Raw genomic sequence first — 20,086 nt, forward strand, 5'->3', positions numbered from 1 at the left:
TTTTTTCCCCCTTCCCCTATGTTCATCTGTTTTATTTCTTAAATTTCATATATGAGTGAAATAATATGGTATTTGTCTTTCTCTGACTGACTTATTTTGCTTAGCATAATACCCTCTAGCTCCATCCATGTCATTGTAAATGTCAAGATTTCATTCTTTTTGATGTCTGAGTAATATTCCATTGTGTGTATGTGTGACACACAGCACATCTTCTTCATATCACATCTTCTTTATCCATTCCTCAGTTGATGGACATTTGTGCTTTTTCCATAATTTGGCTATTGTGGATAATGCTGCTATAAACATTGGGGTTTATGTGCCCCTTCAAGTCAGCATTTTTGTATCCTTTGGGTAAATACCTAGTAGTTTAATTGCTGGGTCAAAGGGTAGTTCTATTTTTAACTTTTTGAAGACCTCAATACTGTTTTCCAGAATGGCTGCACCAGTTTGCATTCCCACCAGCACTGTAAGAGGTTTCCCCTTTCTCCACATCCTCACAAACGTTTTATTTCCGGAGTTGTTAATTTTAGCCATTCTCACAGGTGTGAAATTATAGTTTTCTTATTTTAACTATCAAACCTTTATTATTTTAATTGACTTTGATTATTTTCTAACATATTGCAGAGAGATCTGCTTTCTTAATTAGAAAATAGTAAAGATAAAAATTAACTTTTTTGATACCTTTAAGATCATTACTATCATTTGCTAGATGTGTAAAGCTTGGGTTGCTATATATATTAAATGATACGTAATACATTGTCACAGTTATTTTTCTTCTTTTCTGAGGTCAGGCTTTCAGCTATTTCTTCTCACTAATGTCTGAATCTGCCTCAATGCCTACCACTCACATTTGTAATTAGTTTGGGTTGCCAATTTTTTTTAAAGTTTGATTAGAACTTTAAAATATCTAAATAAATAAATAAAATATCTAAATAAAATAAATATGTATCTAAAATAGGAACAGATAGGCTCTAAGTGAATAGATGATTTCTAAGCTTGAAGGTTTATGTATATTCTATGATTCTTTGGTATCTAGTCAGTATACTGTACACAGGAAGTAACATGAAGTCTTTGTTTTATAATTTTTAAAAATGAAAATTATTTTATTTTTGTTTTCTTCCTATAAAAGCAATACATATTTATTGCATAAGGTATGAAAGTTTATCTATTAAGCAGAAATATATTTATTCAAGAGACGTGGGTAATATTTGTAAGTACATTAAAAAAGTAAGCTCTGGAGAAGAGATATGATTTCAAGAGGAAGGGTGGTATGATGTGGGGTAGCCGGCAGTTAGGAGAAATCTGTATTTTTTAATGTTTCTACATTAATTTCATGTTATATAAATATTACTTTCTATTTTTTTTAACTATTAAAATAAAGGCAGGCAAAAATATTATATATATCCTACCCACCCAGTGACCACCATTATTACCTCTCCATAGAATATACTTATCTATGAATATGCATTAAAATACTGGGCTAGATATAGATATATCGGACAACAATAAGACTACCGTTTTAAAAAAAATTAGCAGGATCACATGAACATCTTTCCATGTCCAAAAAACATTTCTGCAACTTTATTTTTAGTACATTAGCTCAGATATGCATATTTCCTCTTTGATGATAGTTACACACAAAAATAACGTGAGGGATAAGTTTTAGATTTTAGACATTGAGGTAAAGTATATATGTTTTCTTTAACTGAATTGGTTAGATAACTGTTCTCAACACTCTAATTCATATAAATTGCTTAGAGAAAAGGGGTTAATTTATTTCTTTTTAAAATATATTAACAGTTTTATAAAAAGACATATCTGGCAACTATCTGGTTATTTTGACCAATGTAACTTTTTATGATGTTGACTTTCATAAACATTTCAGGAATGGTTAGTAAAAAATATGAGTCTTAACTTGTTTTTTAGAGTTTCGAAAAGAAATATAAATATCCTGCATCACTAGACATATTATCCAATGTTGGATGTGCGCTGTCCATTACTGGTCTGGCCCTTACAATTGTATTTCAGATTGTCACCAGGTAAGAAGTGAAACAGGCTCCTTTTATAAGAAAAATTGCTATCTTGATATTATTTCCTCTGCACATATTCTCATCATAATATGGTCTCTTGGAGATAAAAGGGAAATCAGAATTAGTTCAACAAGTTCATCTTACAGAAGAGCACACTCAGTTCTGAAGAGGCTAAGAAATACATACAAATAAATTTATAATTAAAACTGTGGTAAGTGCTTTGAAGAAAAATTACATACCATGTGATTATAAGTTTGTCATGTAAAAATAGTGTGGTCCCATAGCTCATTAATGCTATATAGTTCCTTTGTGTTGAATAGAACCATACCTACCAATTTGCATTTATAAAAGAACAAAACATTGCTAAACAATATTTTTGAAAATTAAACTAATTTAAAATACATATTAAGTTTTCAAATGGTCAAACTTTTAAAAAGTCTTTGAATTCCATAGTCGAAAAAAATCTAACTTAAGGGGCACCTGGGTGGCTAAGTCAGTTAAGTGTCCGACTTTGGCTCCGGTCATGATCTCACAGATTTTGGGTTCATGCCCCACATGGAGCTCTCTGCTGTTAGCATAACGCCCGCTTTGCCTCCTCTGTTTCCCTCTCTCTCTGTTACTCCCAGCTTGTGCTCTCTCTCTCAAAAATAAATAATTTTTAAGAAATCTAACTTTAAAAATTACCTATAAACACATATTTCTTTCCACCTTGACCTCCTCACTAAAGGTCCAATTTTATATAGCACTTGTTATTTTTTTCAAATGCTACATTTTTATCAATCTGTAAATATAAGTTTGTTATTTATTAGTTTACCTGGGTACTCTCTGTTTTCCCCATCAGCATGAAAATCAATGAGAACAGTGACTTTTTCTGATTTTGTTGTTTCTATTGTTGTTTGTTTTGTTTTGATTAGTGTATCCCCAAGACTGAGCACAGCACCTGGCCCTTAGTAGAGGAATATCTGTAGAATAAGTGGGACTATTGAGTATTCCTACGTGGTCCTCCTCACAAACTCAAGATATCCCAAGATGAATTCATCTTTCTTTCAGAATTATTTCTCCCTACTAAATTCTCTCATAAGTGTTTTCTCAGATGTGTAGGCTCAGAAGTTTTTATTTTGAAAGCATTGCTGTTTAAAATATTTCCTGAAATTTTATTTAAAAAGTTGAAAACCTATAGAAAAGTTGCTAAATTTTCAAGCATTTCCTAAGAACACGGGTATTCTCTTCTACAGTATAATACCATTATTCTCACTCAGGAAATTCAACTCAACCAATTTACCATTGATATAATGTTACTGTGTTAATATACAATCCATATTCAAATTTCTTCAGTTGTTCCATTAATATCCGTTTTAGCTGAGTGGTCCCCCCCCCAATTCATTTAGTTGATATGTTTCTTTTCTTAAATTTTTTTTAATGTTTATTTATTTTTGAGAAAGAGACAACACGAGTTGGGGAGGGGTAGAGAGAGAGGGAGACACAGAATCTGAAGCAGGCTCCAGGCTCTGAGCTGTCAACATAGAACCTGATGTGGTGCTTGAACTCACAAACTGTGAGATCATGACCTGAGCCGAAGTTGGACACTTAACCAACTGAGCCACCCAGGAACCCCAGTTGTCATGGTTCTTAGTCTCATTTAGCCTAAAATAATTCCTCTGCTTTTCTGTTTGTTTTGGTATTTGGGGACATTAAATCTTTTGAAATGTTCGTGTCAGTTATATTGTAGAAGGTAGAATATTCAACAGTTTAGGATTTGTCTGAAATGTTCCTCATGATTAGCTAGGGGTTAAATATTTTTGATGAGAATACTACATCATTAAGTCTTTTTCAGTGTGGTATAGCAAGAAGCATGTGATGTCAGTCTGTCCCATTATGGGTTGTATTAAGTTGGATTCCTTGTTTACAGTGGTGTCTACTGGAATTCTACACCCTAAAGGTTAATATTTTCCCCTTTGTAAGCAATAAGTAATCTGTGGGATGATACTTTAAAATTGTGTGACTATTCTGTCCCCCAACTTTTACTCAATGGTTCTTATTGGAATATGTTATTACCTTGATGGTTGAAAATGATTCTTTCTCTTTATTTACTCTATTCCTTTGTAAAGAAGGGTACTCTTGAATGTAACCAGAGGGAGTCTCTTCATGTTGTTTTGGCATGTCCCTAGCAGTCTTTAAGCACTTTTTAATTTCAGGTACAGCAAGATGACCCAGGCACATTTTTCACTTTCTCTGCTCATATTCAGAAAAAGCCATTTGTTCAAAGAGCCAGAACTCCTTTTGATTCCTTTTCTTTATCTATCACACTTAATGAATCTCTTGCCATTCACTCAAAGTTTTTATAATGAGTGCTAATTATGGGCCAAGCACGACATACAAACTGAATACCAAACTATGAACAGCAAGTAAGCTCTCATTTCTCATGATATTTATATTCTTTGGCAAAGACAGATGTTATACAGATATATACAGAATTAAATATATGATTACAAATAGTGGTAAGCGCCTTGAACGAACATTGCATGCCATGTAGTTACAGGTCTGTTATGTAAAATGAAATGGCTCTTATATTTGTCCTTTTATTTGTATTTCTTTTTTTAAAATGTCTATCTTTGAGAGAGAGCAAGTGGGGGAGGGGCAGAGAGAGGGGGGCAGAGGAACTGAAATGGGCTCTATGCTAGCACAGAGAGCATAATGAGGGGTCCGAACTCAAGAACTGCAAATTGCAAGATCATGACCTAAGCTGAAGTTGGACGCATTCCACCTGAACTACCAGGGCCCCCCTTTATTTGTCTTTCTATCGTAATCATACTTGAACAGTTTTTGAACCCATTTGAATAGGTTGTGGTAGGTACATAACTAGTGTCTTTGCCTAAAATTTCAGTACTTCTAGTGGTTTTCAGATTTTTTTTTCATTATCTATCGACATGTTTCTTAGCACAGTTATGCTGCCATGTATGTCACTAAAAATTCATCAGGAAACAAAAACAAAAATTAAAAAATGGTATTGACTTCTAAACGGAATCAAATAGTTTTCTTTGTTCATGGACAGGGTCCCCCATAATTATATATAAATTACATATAATATGTATAATTTATAGTAAATTATAAATAATTTAGATACATAAGATATATAAGCTACATAATATATGTTATAATACATTATATAATTATATATATTATATAGAAAAATAACATAATATTAATGTACAGAATATAGAAATGTACAGAAGAGCCAGGCTATTTGAAAATAGCCTGTTCTTCCTGTGGATTACAATTTCTGTTTGAAACTGGAAAAAAATTAGAAGCTAACTTTGCTTTTATATAAAAGGAATCTTTTGAGTACTTTTTGCAGTTCTGGTCATTAAAACTTTCAAAAGACTGAATTAAATTTTGAATTATTCAGAAAATCTCAACTAAAACATCAAGAGGACGAGCAGAGTTCTGTTTAAATATACACTTTTTATGCATTGTAGAAATCCAAAGACTGAGAAGGTTCATGATGGAATGTTATAAAATCATAAAGGATATGTAATTAGTAAGCAGACTTATTCATCAGATTCTGAGATATTAAAAATGGGTACTTGGAGATGTTAGAACTTTAAGCACAGTAATAAACTTAGGGAAATCGTTATTTGAAGAGGCCTTGTATTCTGAAAAACCCAGAAAGGCTTAGATGGTAGTGAATGGAAATTCTGTAACTTTCATTAATATAACTGCATACCATAGTATACAGAGAACTATAATATGTCATTAAAGGGGCCTTATGGATATATCTGCCTTTAACCATTAAGGCAAACAATACATGCACAGTAAAGACAATATGAAACCTCACATTTGAGATCAACCCTTATTTAGGGAAACCTTGAATTCTCTGCCAATCTGAAAATAAACAGGTAGGCCACCACAGAACACACATGTGAGCATAAGCACACACACCCATTCTCATTTTCTCTCTCTCTCTCCCTCCCACTGCCTTTTAAAGACTCCTGGTAAACAATGCCAGCTTGCAGACAAAATGAGAAAAGGCTCTTCTTTTCTAGCAAAGATCTTAGGTAAAGGTGAGAAGGTAACAAACCCAAAAGTTTTAAAGAATCCTTGGTTCTACCCCCCAGAAATTATGTCTTCAAACAAAGGAACAGTCTTCAACCATGGTTTATATTATAAGGATCATCCAGAGCATCTTGGCCATTTGACTGTCAGCAAGTATTTCCTAAAATATGTTTCTTGGACACAGGTGAAATTTTGTTGAGTATAAGCCTTTCAGAGGGATAGTAATCATCAGTCTACTCAAATTGTGAAGAATGTCATTAGTAGCAATAGACCATGAAACACATTTTAAATATTTTTACTTAACTTAAAATGTTTATGAAAACCTTACTCTTTAAATGTAATATAAGCTAAACTTATACCATTTTGTTTTAAACTTATAAAAGTAGTTCAAAATTATATTTGGCCTTATTTTTTTTAATACAAAATTTATCGTCAAATTGGTTTCCATATAACACCTAGTGCTCATCCTAATGGGTGCCCACTCTTATGTGGATCCTGAGAAACTTAACAGAAGACCATGGGGGAGGTGAAGGGGGGAAAAAAGTTAGAGAGGGAGGGAGGCAAAGTATAAGAGACTCTTAAAAACTGGCCTTCTTTTAAAATCCATACTTGATTTTTTTTATATAAGACTTTATTTATTTATTTATTTATTTATTTATTTATTTATTTAATGTTTATTTGTTTTGAGAGAGAGAATGTGTGTGTGTATGCCAGGGTGGGGGAGGGACAGAGAGACTAGAAGAGAGGGAGAATCCCAAGCAGGTTCCTGCTCTCAGCATAGAGCCCCACATGGGGCTCGAACCCACAAACCATGAGATCATGACCTGAGCCAAAATCAAGAGTCAGATACTTAACTGACTGAGTCACCCAGGCGCCCCTATATAAAATACTTTTTAAAGTACAAGAGACTTTTTCTCCACATTTGAACATATGTTCACTTACTAATGTGGAATTTTTTCCTATTTTGAAATTAAAAAAAAATCCATTTGGAGTCTTTCTATAGCTGGCCTTTGTATATGTTTGCAAATCTGGAGTGGAACCTATTGTCTATTATAGTAGAAGAAACTGCCCTAAAAGTCAGTGGCTTTTTTTTTTTTTAATTTTTTTTCCAACATTTTTATTTATTTTTGGGACAGAGAGAGACAAAGCATGAACGGGGGAGGGGCAGAGAGAGAGGGAGACACAGAATTGGAAACAGGCTCCAGGCTCTGAGCCATCAGCCCAGAGCCTGACGTGGGGCTCGAACTCACGGACCGCGAGATTGTGACCTGGTTGAAGTCGGACGCTTAACGGACTGCGCCACCCCGGCACCCCAAAAGTTAGTGGCTTAAAACATTAATTTGTTATGTCTAAGGACTTAATTTGGGCTCAAGTGGCTTGATGGGGCTCAGCTGTGATTCTTCCATTGGTCTCTCTTATGGTCTCCTGTGAGGAGTCAGATGGTGGGTGGAGTTAGGCTAATCTGGGGCTCATCTGGTATGCTGGGAGAGATGGGTCTTTCTCCCTCTCCACATAGTCCCAGAGAATTCCTATGTAGTTTCTTCAATAGGTTAGCTAGACTTTTTACCTGGTGGCTCAAAACTTCCAGAAGCACGAAGGGGAAAGAAAGCTTGGTTTGAGTTTCATGGGCAGAGTGCCTTTATGGAGTCTTTTCCTCCATAAAAAAAAAGAAAAATCAGAAAATGTTTCACCACTGTATAGGTATAAAGGTGAATATATTAATATTATATGTTCATATTTATTCTTTGACCTATAATAGTTAATTATTTTCCCTTTTGGTTTTAAAAGGAGTTAAAACTTTGCTGTGGGCCATAAAACTATCATTGGTCCTAAGCACTACTTTGGTGAATAAGTTGGCCCTGGCTTCTAGGCCTTCTGGCGCATTTCATTAGGGAGATCAAGACACAGGTTAGCCCTGGGAGAGGATTACACAGCATATAGATACCAGAAAGTAGAATCCAGTGGGAGTCCTCTCTGCTGAATAGCAGTTACCTTTTATTATAACAGTTTCAAGAAAGGATGTATCGGGGGCACCTGTGTGGCTTAGTCAGTTAAACATCCGACTCTTGGTTTTGGCTCAGGTCATGATCTCATGGTTTGAGCCCCACATTGGGCTCCAAGCTGACAGCATGGAGCCTGCTTGGGATTCTCTCTGTCTGTCTCTGTCTCTGTCTCTGTCTCTGTCTCTGTCTCTCTCTCTCTCTCTGTCTCTCTCTCTCCTCCCTCCCCTGCTCTCTTTTTCTCTCTCAATAAATAAATAAACTTAAAAAAAAAAAGAAAAGATGTATTGACCTATTTTCTCTAACTCACTTCTCTGTGGAAATGAGAGGACAGTGAGCTCTTCTGGTGCAGTTGGAAAGGTAGGTTTACCAGCTGGCCCATGGGCTATGAGCTGGGTTTACATCAAGTAATAATATTTCTTTTTCACTCACAATTTCACTAGAGTTTATTTTTTGCAGATGTTCTGTTTGTTCAATTATATTTACTTGTTTTTAGGAACGTCAGAAAAACCTCAGTAACCTGGGTGTTCGTCAGCCTGTGCACGTCAATGTTGATTTTTAACCTCCTCTTTGTGTTTGGAATCGAAAACTCCAATAAAAACTTAGTGAAACGTGATAATGACACCAATAAGATGGATTCTGATAAAAATGAAATACCCACGCAAGATACTGTTGTCATCTCGAATCCCACCTGCACTGTGATGGCTGTCTTGCTCCACTATTTCCTGTTAGTGACATTTACCTGGACTGGAATCAGTGCTGCCCAACTCTATTTCCTGCTAATTAGGACCATGAAGCCTCTTCCTCAACATTTCATTGTGTTCATCTCTTTAATAGGATGGGGCAAGTGTTTGCTTTTCCACTTAGTCATACATTTAATTTTCTTGAAATAATTTAAACAAATACCTACTTAAGGCCTAACAGCCCAAGTCCTTTAGGTAGGGGTGATGGAAAGCCAGCACCACCAGGAGTGCCTTCTGCCTGGTTGTTCGCACTCCTGGGAAGGAGACACGTGTGATCAGGCAGCTGTACTAGTCACATCATAAGCTAAACTCAAATGTTAATTTCCTTTAACATCTCTAGTAGTTTGATTTGAAATTTAGACCACATATAATGTGTTTCCTAGCTACTTTAAAAGAAATATTTCAAGAAAACCAGAGTGACTCTAAGAAAAATAATTTCAAAAATTTTCAAGTTCCAGAAAAGAATTGTGTTCGTGGTATCTAAATTTAAATTTCTTCAAGTGAAAGAGGAATTAGGCCATTTAAGAATGGAAATTGTGGTAAGTGTTACAAAGGAATCAGAAATAGTATCAGGTTATTATGTACAGCCAACAATAAAAGACAGAGGCAAAGAGTTACAGAAAAATTATGTCCACCATTGACCTACATCTGTAGGTCATTTAGTACATTGTCTAGAGTAGAAAGAATAACAGTCTTGAAAAGGGTCAGACGTATAATTCATTTGTGTTCTTTTATAATTAATTTCAGTTTTGGGTAAATTATTAATTTGGTGCCTCTCTTTTGCCACATAGGAGTCCCAGCTATCGTGGTGGCTCTGACAGTGGGAATTATTTTTTGTCAGAATAGAAATGATCCACAATGGGAGTTAGAGTACCGGCAAGAGGAAATGTGAGTTTATATTTTTAAGAAATGTTCATTTATTTGATATAAGAGTGTAACTGTTCAGTGATATTGAATGTAAGTATCAATGTACATATGAATCTCACTTTATAACTGTCATATTATAAGTGGGTATTTCAAATTCTCAAAGAACACATTATATTTTAAATATAGTGACATGAAAGTTTCCTATGATAAATCCTTTCGTAAAACAAGTAATTACCTTCTAAATTTATAATCTGAACTTCTTATATTAGATTTGTCTTCTTTAATTAAGCCTGAAAATCATAGGACACAATATGTGTGATCCTTAGTAACCCTTTATCTTAGTTTTTTTAATCTAGAAAATGGGAATTACAAGGATAGTAATACCCACTCTGAGGTCATGGTGAGGGGTCAAGCGAGTGTGAAAATATTTCATAACTTGAAAAGCACTATCCATGCTTTTTACCAGTTCTTTATTGATAAGATTATAATGAATACTTGATGATGATTTATCACATATTACAAATTCTTTCTGTGATTGTAGTGTGAATAATTAACTCTTACTAATGGAAATACCTGACTGTATGGTGTTTGCTTTTTATGTGAGGTGGGAGAGAAGAAAACTGAGCTGAACTCTTTACATGTGTGTCTGCTGCCAAACAGCAACTGCTCTTTAATTTATCCTTCCTTCTCCTTTTATAATCCAGCCATTCTCATCCCCAGATCCACCTTAGGTCCCAAAGCAACTTAAAAAAACAACAACAGAATTCTAGGAAATGTGCCAGTACACCCAAGGAAAGTCTGTGTAGTCAGGGTGCATATCTAGTTCCAGGGCTGACCATGCCCAACTGTAGACTAGGAAGCTATCTTCCTGGCTTGATTTTAGGGGCCAAATACTCCAGGTACTATTTTCTCTGTTTAATTAGGGTTAAATATCTCTTAATTAGTTAAAAAATGTTTTAATTCCACAATTACAGAACAGGGGTAAGATGCAAATATCTCACGGGACAGGTAATTCACTTCATATAGCATCACTGATTTCCTTCCCTAACCCTGGGACAGGGCTAGACATACTACTGCCAAGGCCTTCAGGAGAAAGAAGCCTACCATCTTAGATATATTCACATTGAGCTATAAATAATTAAGAGCAGATTCTTTCCTGAGCACACTGTAGGTGTTAAGGAAGACACTAAGCAACTGATAATAGAAGTTGGGAAGAGAGGAAGGATGCTTAACATGAATATCTGCCTCATCTTGGACTCATCCCCCACTTTTCACCCTATACACATGCATCAATGGTCACATTTTTTCAGGATGTCTGTGGAAAGAGAAGGGAGTATTTTTTGGTTTCTTGAGTTACCCTCCCAGCAATTATACCACCATATCCCGCACTCTCCCCCACTGCTCCCAGCTCTGCCAGTCACACGTGAAACCCCTAACCCAGTTCCCCTCATGTATGGCTATCTCTGCAAGGACCCAATTAAGGGGTGACTGCAGGGCAGGACACACTCCTCTTTAATGCTCCATCCCCTGATTGTCGGTGCTGCCATCATATAGGCTATTTCATACTTTCCTGAAGGATTGAGGTAACATGGAAAATTATAATGCCCGAGAGGGAAGTTCTTTTCAGGTGAATGCTGCATATGATAGAGCTGTCTTCATGGTATGTTTCCTGGCAAAATCACCATGGAATTAAACAGTTCATCTGAGGTCCACTTGTGATGCTCTCCAGACCTCAGGTCCATAGCTATTTGTCAGATCAGCCTCCATTGTGTGCTCTCCAATCTTAATTCTAGAAATTCCACTTCATACCTAAAAGGGTTAGTCTGACTGTAGGAACCATCCTCTCTTAGACAGCCTATTTCTCAAATCTGAGTTATTAAACCCAGAATAACAATAGGAAAGGCTATTATGAGAAGAGATTAAGCACGACTCTCTCTCCAGGAAGGACAAAGGAAAGAGGGGGTGAGGAGTCCTGTCTTAGTGCATACTTCCTGACGACCATGGGTATCTAAGCCTATTTCCCTTCCAGGTCTCCCCAGTGGTATGAGGTGGCTGAGAAGTCCTGCGTACATTTATAGGCACACACGCACGCACACACATTCACACACACACACACAGATCTATAGTACAAATAGTAATCCTCAGAAATTGTATTGTCAAAAGTAGAAACAACTCAAGACTCAGGTAAGGAAAAAAATATATATGTATATATATTTGTATATGTATATATATTTGTCAAATTGTTTCATAATTAACAAGTCTGTCTTTATCCAATAGATGTGTATTGTTCATTTTCTTTCTCTATCCTTTCTTCCCCTCTTAAGCTGTGTTTCTCTAGACTGCCTAGATAAGAAGTGTGTTCATCTTTTTCACTTAAAACTTTTGATAGCCACTTGCAGTGTGCCTGGGTGGCTCAGCCAGTTAAGTGCCCAACTTTGTCTCAGGTCATGATCTCACAGCTCGTGAGTTTGAGCCCTGCATTGGGCTCTGTGCTGACAGCTCACTCTCTCTCTCTCTCAAAAATAAATAAATGTTAAAAAATATTTTTTAAAAATAAAACTTTTGATAGCCGCTCGCTTTGTCACCAAGTTGCTTCTAGAGATTTGAAATCCTTACTCTCAGAAGGATTTCATTAAATTCTCAGCCAAGTGCTCTCCTGTTTCTTCTGTGAATGGCAGGAGGGTTGGCCTCCAGTTACACATGAAAGGAAAGCCTAAAATCCTGAAGATAAACTTGCTCACTCTCACCATTTTATTTAAGGATAGACCTACTCTATCTGTTAATGGATGAAGGCACTCCTTTTTATTTTTTAATTCATTACAGAGATTTGAACATCTTCCCAGTTTCCTTCTAGGTCATTTGGATTAGAAATAAGTTTCTAATAATTTAAAATATAACAAATTACAATGCAAAACAGTTTAGAAATCCTCTGACATGTATAATAATGGTGTTTTGCCCACAGGGGAAAGAAAACATACATTAACTAAATGCCAGGGAGTCTTAAATTATTTTGTTAATAATAATGCCCACCTGGGGCGCCTGGGTGGCTCAGTCGGTTAAACATCTGACTTTGGCTCAGGTCATAATCTCACGGTTTTGAGTTGGAGCCCCGCATCAGGCTCTGTGCTGACAACTCAGAGCCTGGAGCCTGCTTCAGATTCTGTCTCCCCTCTCTCTGCCCCTCCCCCACTTGCACTCTGTCTTTTCTCTCTCTCTCTCTCTCTCTCTCTCTCTCTCTCTCTCTCTCTCTCTCTCAAAAATAAACATTAAAAAAATAATAGCGCCCACCTGACACCTCCACTTGGGTGTCTAATGGGATGTCTTCTGGTCTTCACTCCCCAACCTGCTCTTCTTATCATTTTCCCCATCTCACTAATGGTAAACTCCATCCTTCTAGGTACTCAGGCCAAAGAACTTGGAATCACTCTTAATTCTCCTACATCTCACATCCAACCTGTAAATAAATCCTTTGCTTTACTTTAAATATATTGGGAATCAGACTCTTTCCTAACATCTCCTCTCCTGGTCCAAGTCACCAGATTATTGTAATAGACTCCTAGGTGATTTCCTCCTCTTGTGTATCCTCTTCTATTATCCCTGCATCTAGCTAGAGTAATACTTCCAGATCTCAAGACAGATCATGTCAGGTTTCTCCTTCTCATCAAGAGTACATGCAACAACTAATAAAGCCATAACATAATTTGCATCTTTTCACTAATGCCATCTACATGCTATGTCTAGCTGCACTAGATTCTTTGCTATTCCTTCAGTTCTCAAATCAGGGTCTTTGCACTTGCTGTTCTCTCTGCCTAGAACACCCTCCCCCTTATCTACTTCAGATCTTTGCTGAAAGAAATTTCACTTTTTTCCATAATGCTTTTTCTGACAACTCTATTTAAATTGAAACCCTCCCCCCAACACATATACATACACATACACATACACATACACATACACATACACATACACATAGTAATACCTACTCTCAATACCTGCTTTATTTTTCTCCATAGCACTGGTAACCATCTGACACAGTATATATTTTATTTGTTAGTTTTATGTATTCCTCTCCTTCAAAATCACTAAAAAAAGGAATTTTTATTTTTTAATTTTTTTCATCATGGTAAGTGTGCTCTTTAATCCCCATCACCTATTTCACCCATCCCCCCCCCCACCTCCCCTCTTGTAATCATCAGTTTGTTCTTTGTAGTTAAGAGTCTGTTTCTTGGTTTGTCTCTCTCTCTCTTTTTCCTTTGCTCATTTGTTTCATTTCTTAAATTCCACATATGAGTGAGATCATATGGTATTTGTTTTTGTCTGACTTATTTTCCTTAGCATTATACTCTCTATCTCCATCCATTGTTGCAAATGGCAAGATTTCATTCTTTTTTATGGCTGAATAATATTCCATTGTGTGTGTGTGTGTGTGTGTGTGTGTGTGTGTGTGTGTGAGACATCTTTATCCATTCATCTGTCGATGGACCCTTGGGCTGCTTCCATAGTTTGCTATTGTAAATAATGCTTCAATAGACATGGGTATACATGTATCTTTTTGAATTAGTCATTTTGTATTTTTTGGGTAAATACCCAGTGGTGCAATTGCTGGGATTGTAGGGAAGTTCTATTTTTATTTTTTTGAGGAACCCCCATATTGTTTTCCATAGTGGCTGTTCCAGCTTGCATTCCTGGTTCTTTAAATTTAACGAAGAGGGTTCCTTTTTCTCCGTACCCTTGCCTGTACACTTGCCAACACTTGCTGTTTCTTGTGTTTTGTTTTTAGCCATTCTGACAGGCATGAGGTGGTATCTCATTGTAGTTTTGATTTCCAATTCCCTCATGATGAGTGATATTGAACATCTTTCGTGTGTCTGTTGGCCATCTGGATGTCTTCTTTGGAGAAATGTCTTTTCATATCTTCTGACCATTTTTAATTGGATTATTTGTTTTACAGATATTGAGTTGTATCAGTTCTTTACATATTTTGGATAGTAACCCTTTATCGGATACGTCATTTGCAAATATCTTCTCCTATTCAGTAGGTTGCCTTATAGTTGTGTTGATTGTTTCCATTACTGTGCAGAAACTTTTGGCTTTGGTATAGTCCTAACAGTTTATTTTTGCTTTTATTTTCATAGCCTAAGGAGATATATGTAGGGAAATGTGTCTGTCGCCAATGTTAGAGACATTACTGTGCTCTCTTCAAGGGTTGTTATATTTTAGGCGTCACATATAGGTCTTTCATCCATTTTGAGTTTGTTTTTGTGCATGGTAAGATACAATGGTCCAGTTTCATTCTTTTGCATGTAATTGTCCAGTTTTCCTAACATCATTTATTAAAGATACTGTCTTTCTCCCATTGTATATTCATTCCTTCTTTGTTGAAGATTAATTTACCATATAATTGTGGCTTTATTTCTGGGCTTTCTGGTCTATTTAATTGATCTGTGTGTCTGTTTTTATGCCAGTACTATACTGTTTTAAAGTACCACTTTATAATATAACTTGATGTCTGGAATTGTGATACCTCCAGTTTTGTTTTTCTTTTTCAAATTTGCTTTGGCTATTTGAGGTCTTTTGTGGTTCCATACAAATTTTAGGATTGTTTTAGTTCTATGAAAAATGCTGTTAGTATTTGTTGTAGACTCTAAGCCTAAAGTTCTCTCTTGTTCAGCAAGAGAGTGGATGCAGGATTAAAAGTGAGAGATGGCTAATGTCTGGGAAAAGACAAGAGCTCCGAATAAGAGTGCTTGCCCCGTATTTATTAAGATCAGAAGACTTACAAATGTGATGGACATGTACAAAGAGACAATGAATTTGTGAACATTAACGCATGGGCATGAGGGAAAGGGGGTTTTGAAGATATACAGTGTTAGGAGTTTGGGTCAATATAAAACAAAATCCTGGTGCCGGGCAGATGGGCAGGAGGTTGTTAACAGCAGACATGAGGCACCGTGTCTGTTTATCTTAACCAGTGTAGGGGATAAAACAGAGCAAGTAACCTCAGGGTTAACAAGGCACCTTTTCTTTTGCTAATCAGCTCCACTCTGAGCAGCTTCACCCACATCAGGTCTACAGCCCTAGGTACCTGTTTACCTGATTTGGTCCTTTCTTTCTGTGAAAGCAGCTTTCTGTTATAGTACTAAGTTGGGGAGCATTTTTGCCCTGAATACCTAATCTTGCTTACCAGATATACCTTTGTATGGGGGCCTTTGCCCCCCCCCAATTCTGGTGGCTTTGCCCCCCACTCTATTTTGGGGGCCTTAGCCCCCCTTCTCTATCCTTATTCACCTAATCTTATTTACCCAAACTTGGGTGTGAGCATCCTATGGCTTTGTAATTCTTTATGCCTTGTTAACCCATTGGTGCAAGCCCAGGGAGTTTCTAAGCTTATTTCCCACAGTATTTTGATAGGGATTGCATTAAATCTGAAGATTGCTTTGAGTAGTATAGACATTTTAATAATACTTTTTTTTCCAATCCATGAGCATAGAATGTCTTTCCATCTCTTTGTGTCATCTTGAATTTCTTTCATCAGTGTTTTATAGTTTTTGGAGTACAGGTCTTTCACTTCTTTGGTTAAGTTTATTCCTAGACATTTTATTGTTTTTGGTGCAATTGTAAATGACATTGTTTTCTTAGTTTCACTTTCTGCTGCTTAATTATTAGGGTATAGGAATGCAACAGATTTCTGTACATTGATTTCATTTCCTGCAACTTGACTGAATTCATTTATCAGTTCTTTTGGTGGAGTTTTTAGAGTTTTCTGTATATAGTATCATGTCATACAGAAAGAATATTTGGATTATTTTGTTGTTCACTTCTAATATCTGATATCTAGAACAATGTCTGTCACATAGCATGTGTTCTATAAATACTTATTAAATAAATGAATTCATTCTTACAACAATGCCAGGAAGTGATTACTATACTTCATAGATGAGAAAAAACATCACCAAAACCACCATCACTAATTGTAACAGTAACAAAAAAACCAAAACAAAACAGATGCAGTAAGGTTAAATAACTATTAAAATATTTTTATAAAGTAAGAAACTATGTAAATAATTTATGGTATAACAAAATAATGGAGCAGTATGTAGCTATAAAAAGTAATGAGAACAATCTTTATAATCTCATCTGGAGTTATCTCCAAGAGATGTTGTTAAGTAAGGTATAGAAGTATCATATATTATGATTTGTTTAAAAATCAGAAAAAACAATTGATGGTTTATGCATAGCCTAAATCTGGAAGAATACACAAGAAACATTGATTAACACTGGAGATAGAAACTAGGTGAGAAGGGATAGTTGTAGGAGGGATGGTTGTAGGGGTAGTTGTCTTTCTCTGATTATTTTTACCTTTAAAATTTTGAACCATTCGATGTCCTACATGTTCAAGAATGAAATAAAACAATAACTTCCCTAAAGTCAGACATCTAGTAAGTGATAGAGCGACATGTAAATTTGGTCTGCCTGACTGAAAAGCCATTTTCTTTCCACTAGCCCATACATCAAGAAATACAGCAGAACTAATCCATTTCATTTTTTTTTTTCTAGTGGTTGAATTCTTGAAAGTCATTTCAAATATATGGAATGCGAAGCAATATTGGCTTTTAGCAGTTCTTTCAGTAAAATGAATGTCAGTAACGTTAATAACATAGAGAACCAGTATGTATAGCTTTTGTAGTCTACTAAAATTATTTTTTTTCTCTCCATAGCTGCTGGCTGGAAGTTCCAGATAAAAAAGACCTTATAACTAGTCCATTTTTATGGTCATTCGTCTTACCTGTGACTATTATCCTCATCAACAATATTGTTATATTTATTATCATCATAGTCAAAGTGATATGGAAGAATAATCGCAATCTGACAAGGTAAGATTACCAATTATGGGAAACTTCAGGCATGACTCATCTGATACATAATACAGCACTTTAATATGCCCACAGTTCCCCAAAGAGTTTTCAGACTCTGGTACAATGGCAAGGATACGTGGTTTGCAAGGCAGATTTTCTTTTAAACTTTGTCTCAGAAAGTAAATCTTCCCCTCATCTTCCAACAATGTATTATATAACACACTTTTGTGCTATATGAGCCCAACTAAAAACTAAACCCAAAGACTTCAAGAAAAAAAAATTTTCTCTCCCAGTCTCAAATATTCAAGAAATAAGATTTGGATAATTAAAGAAGTTGGAAGATTGTGAGGAGATGCTGGTAACTAGAGCTACAGGCTATATTTTACATGTGTTTCTTGAATCTGAGTATGGCTTTGTTTTTAAAATTCATTTAAAACATATAAAATTGGGAGATTTAACTTAAAAATTGTATTTTCTCTTGAAAATATTAGAGCATCTGGAAACAGTGGGTCCACATTTCCTGCAGGGGGGACATATGCTGGATTCTCTGGATTATCAATTCCCATGTATACTGCTTCTCTCCTTTCTACAACCTTTCTGACTCCAATAAGCTTTTTCATTGTCATCCCTGGTAAACAAAACAGCTTTCAGTTGGAGAGACAAATAACAGAAACTGTTAAACAAATATACTGTCCATCCCCACCTCCCAACAATGCAGATTGGTTAGAACACAGTGCTAATGAAGCCATGAACCCAGCAGGTTTAATTTTACAAGACTGTGTTTATCACCAGTACATTTACCATAAGCACATCTGTGAGTTTTGTTGGTCACTGAATGGATCCATTTGGTATGCACATATGGGTGAAAACTGTCATTAGTGGGAATATCATCTTAAATATGTGCTTTATTGATCAAGAGTAAGTATCATCTTTCCTATACGAATGATAGTCCACATTGAGAGGAAATGTGGGGGGAAAAGACTATCACTGATAATCTTTCAAATCTTTATTTTACTGGTAATGAAGAAAAATCTTGGTAAAATCTTCTTAGTCTAATTGCACATTAGTTATATTTGCTTTGTACAAAGCGGTATCATTTTGGCCATGGACAGCAACAAATGTGTATCTCTAATTTTGACTGGTAGATCATTGTTCTTAAGTTGGCTTAGTTACAGTGAAAATCAGGTCACAGTTTAATTGCTTAACAAACTATCTTTCATTGTATCCGTTAGCTTTTGCTGCATAACAAACCACCCCAAACTTAGTGGCTTAGAGTGACAAATATTTACTATTCGTCATAAATTTGAATGTTGATCAGGTGGTTTTTCTGGTCTTGGATGGCTTGAATATGGATGGATGATCTAAGATGACTTATTTTTATGCCTGATGGTGTTTGGTTGGTTGGTTTTGAGTGAGAGCTGCTCAGCTGGGAAAACTAAGCTTTGCTCCATGTGGTCTCTCATTATCAATTAGGCCAGTCTATGCTTCTTGACATAGTGAAGTTAGGATTCCAAAGAGCAATAAAAAAAGGCCGGCTCTACTGAGCAAAATGCATTCAAGCTTCTGCTTGTGGAACAATTGCTAACATCCCACTTGTAAGTCATATGGCTGAGCCCAGATTCCTACATTTCTACATTGTAATAACCTGTCATTCCTGTATCAACCTGCATCATGGGAAAGTCCCAGATGTTCAGAAAAGGATTGCTCACTGGCTGATCCACAAAGTAATTACCAAAATAAAATTCCTTTACAAAGAAAACATTGATATTTTTGTGTGTGAAATTTCACACACAGTAGTACTGTGTATGACTGCAGTAGTATTTAAGGGACTGATTATGCCTGAGCTTTTAAGCAGGTATCACGTTCTTTACAAATAAAGCTTGCTAAATCATATTTTATCTGGACATAGGTCTAATATGCTTTTTCCACCTAATGCATAATATTGTTAAATAGTGTGTATGGACAGCTGAATATGTATTCTCAATTAGAGGGTAACCATGATATTAATGAATAAAATTATATTAGTAAGTAAAAATCTCATATTTTCTTTCTTACTTTCTCTTACCTAGCACAAAAAAGGTTTCATCCCTAAAGAAGATTCTTAGTATGTTATCAATTGCAGTTGTTTTTGGAATTACCTGGATTCTGGCATACCTTATGCTAATTGATAATGATGTCATCAGGACTGTCTTCAGCTACATGTTCTGCCTTTTCAACACTACTCAGGTATGGTGTGGGTTAGTCTGAAAGTAGCACACCATGCAGTGGTGGAGATGACATCACCCTGGACTAAACTGAAGTTTTCTTCTTTTGAAACCCCTGAAGGTCATTGTTTATTACATTTTAGGAGACTCTATTTTTAGTACATTTTGAAGGAAGAGGAAAGAAATCTCTTTATGACCTACCTACTGTGTCCTTTCCTGGATGGAGTTTATAGAATATAATTATAGTAGGGTTGGACCACGTTATTTTCTCTTCTCTAAGCAGAAGAAATTTTGTACAGCAATTGGCTTGGCAAACACTTCTGATTCCTGTCT

At 35.8% G+C, this 20,086-nt stretch overlaps 1 protein-coding gene across 2 annotated transcripts in view; it reads left to right on the forward strand.

Moving 5' to 3' along the window:
* The window catches only part of ADGRG7 (adhesion G protein-coupled receptor G7), a 71,560-nt gene that overhangs the window by 40,574 nt on the left and 10,900 nt on the right, over nucleotides 1-20,086 (forward strand). For both annotated transcript variants that reach the window (XM_023260092.2, XM_045036815.1), the window contains 5 exons: nucleotides 1,927-2,039; nucleotides 8,580-8,926; nucleotides 9,618-9,714; nucleotides 17,412-17,567; nucleotides 19,619-19,775. In XM_023260092.2, the coding sequence (XP_023115860.2) occupies nucleotides 1,927-2,039; nucleotides 8,580-8,926; nucleotides 9,618-9,714; nucleotides 17,412-17,567; nucleotides 19,619-19,775 (870 nt within the window). The remainder of the gene's footprint in view (nucleotides 1-1,926; nucleotides 2,040-8,579; nucleotides 8,927-9,617; nucleotides 9,715-17,411; nucleotides 17,568-19,618; nucleotides 19,776-20,086) is intronic.

The sequence above is a fragment of the Felis catus genome, chromosome C2 (assembly GCF_018350175.1).
Source record: "Felis catus isolate Fca126 chromosome C2, F.catus_Fca126_mat1.0, whole genome shotgun sequence".
Classification (NCBI taxonomy): domain Eukaryota; kingdom Metazoa; phylum Chordata; class Mammalia; order Carnivora; family Felidae; genus Felis; species Felis catus.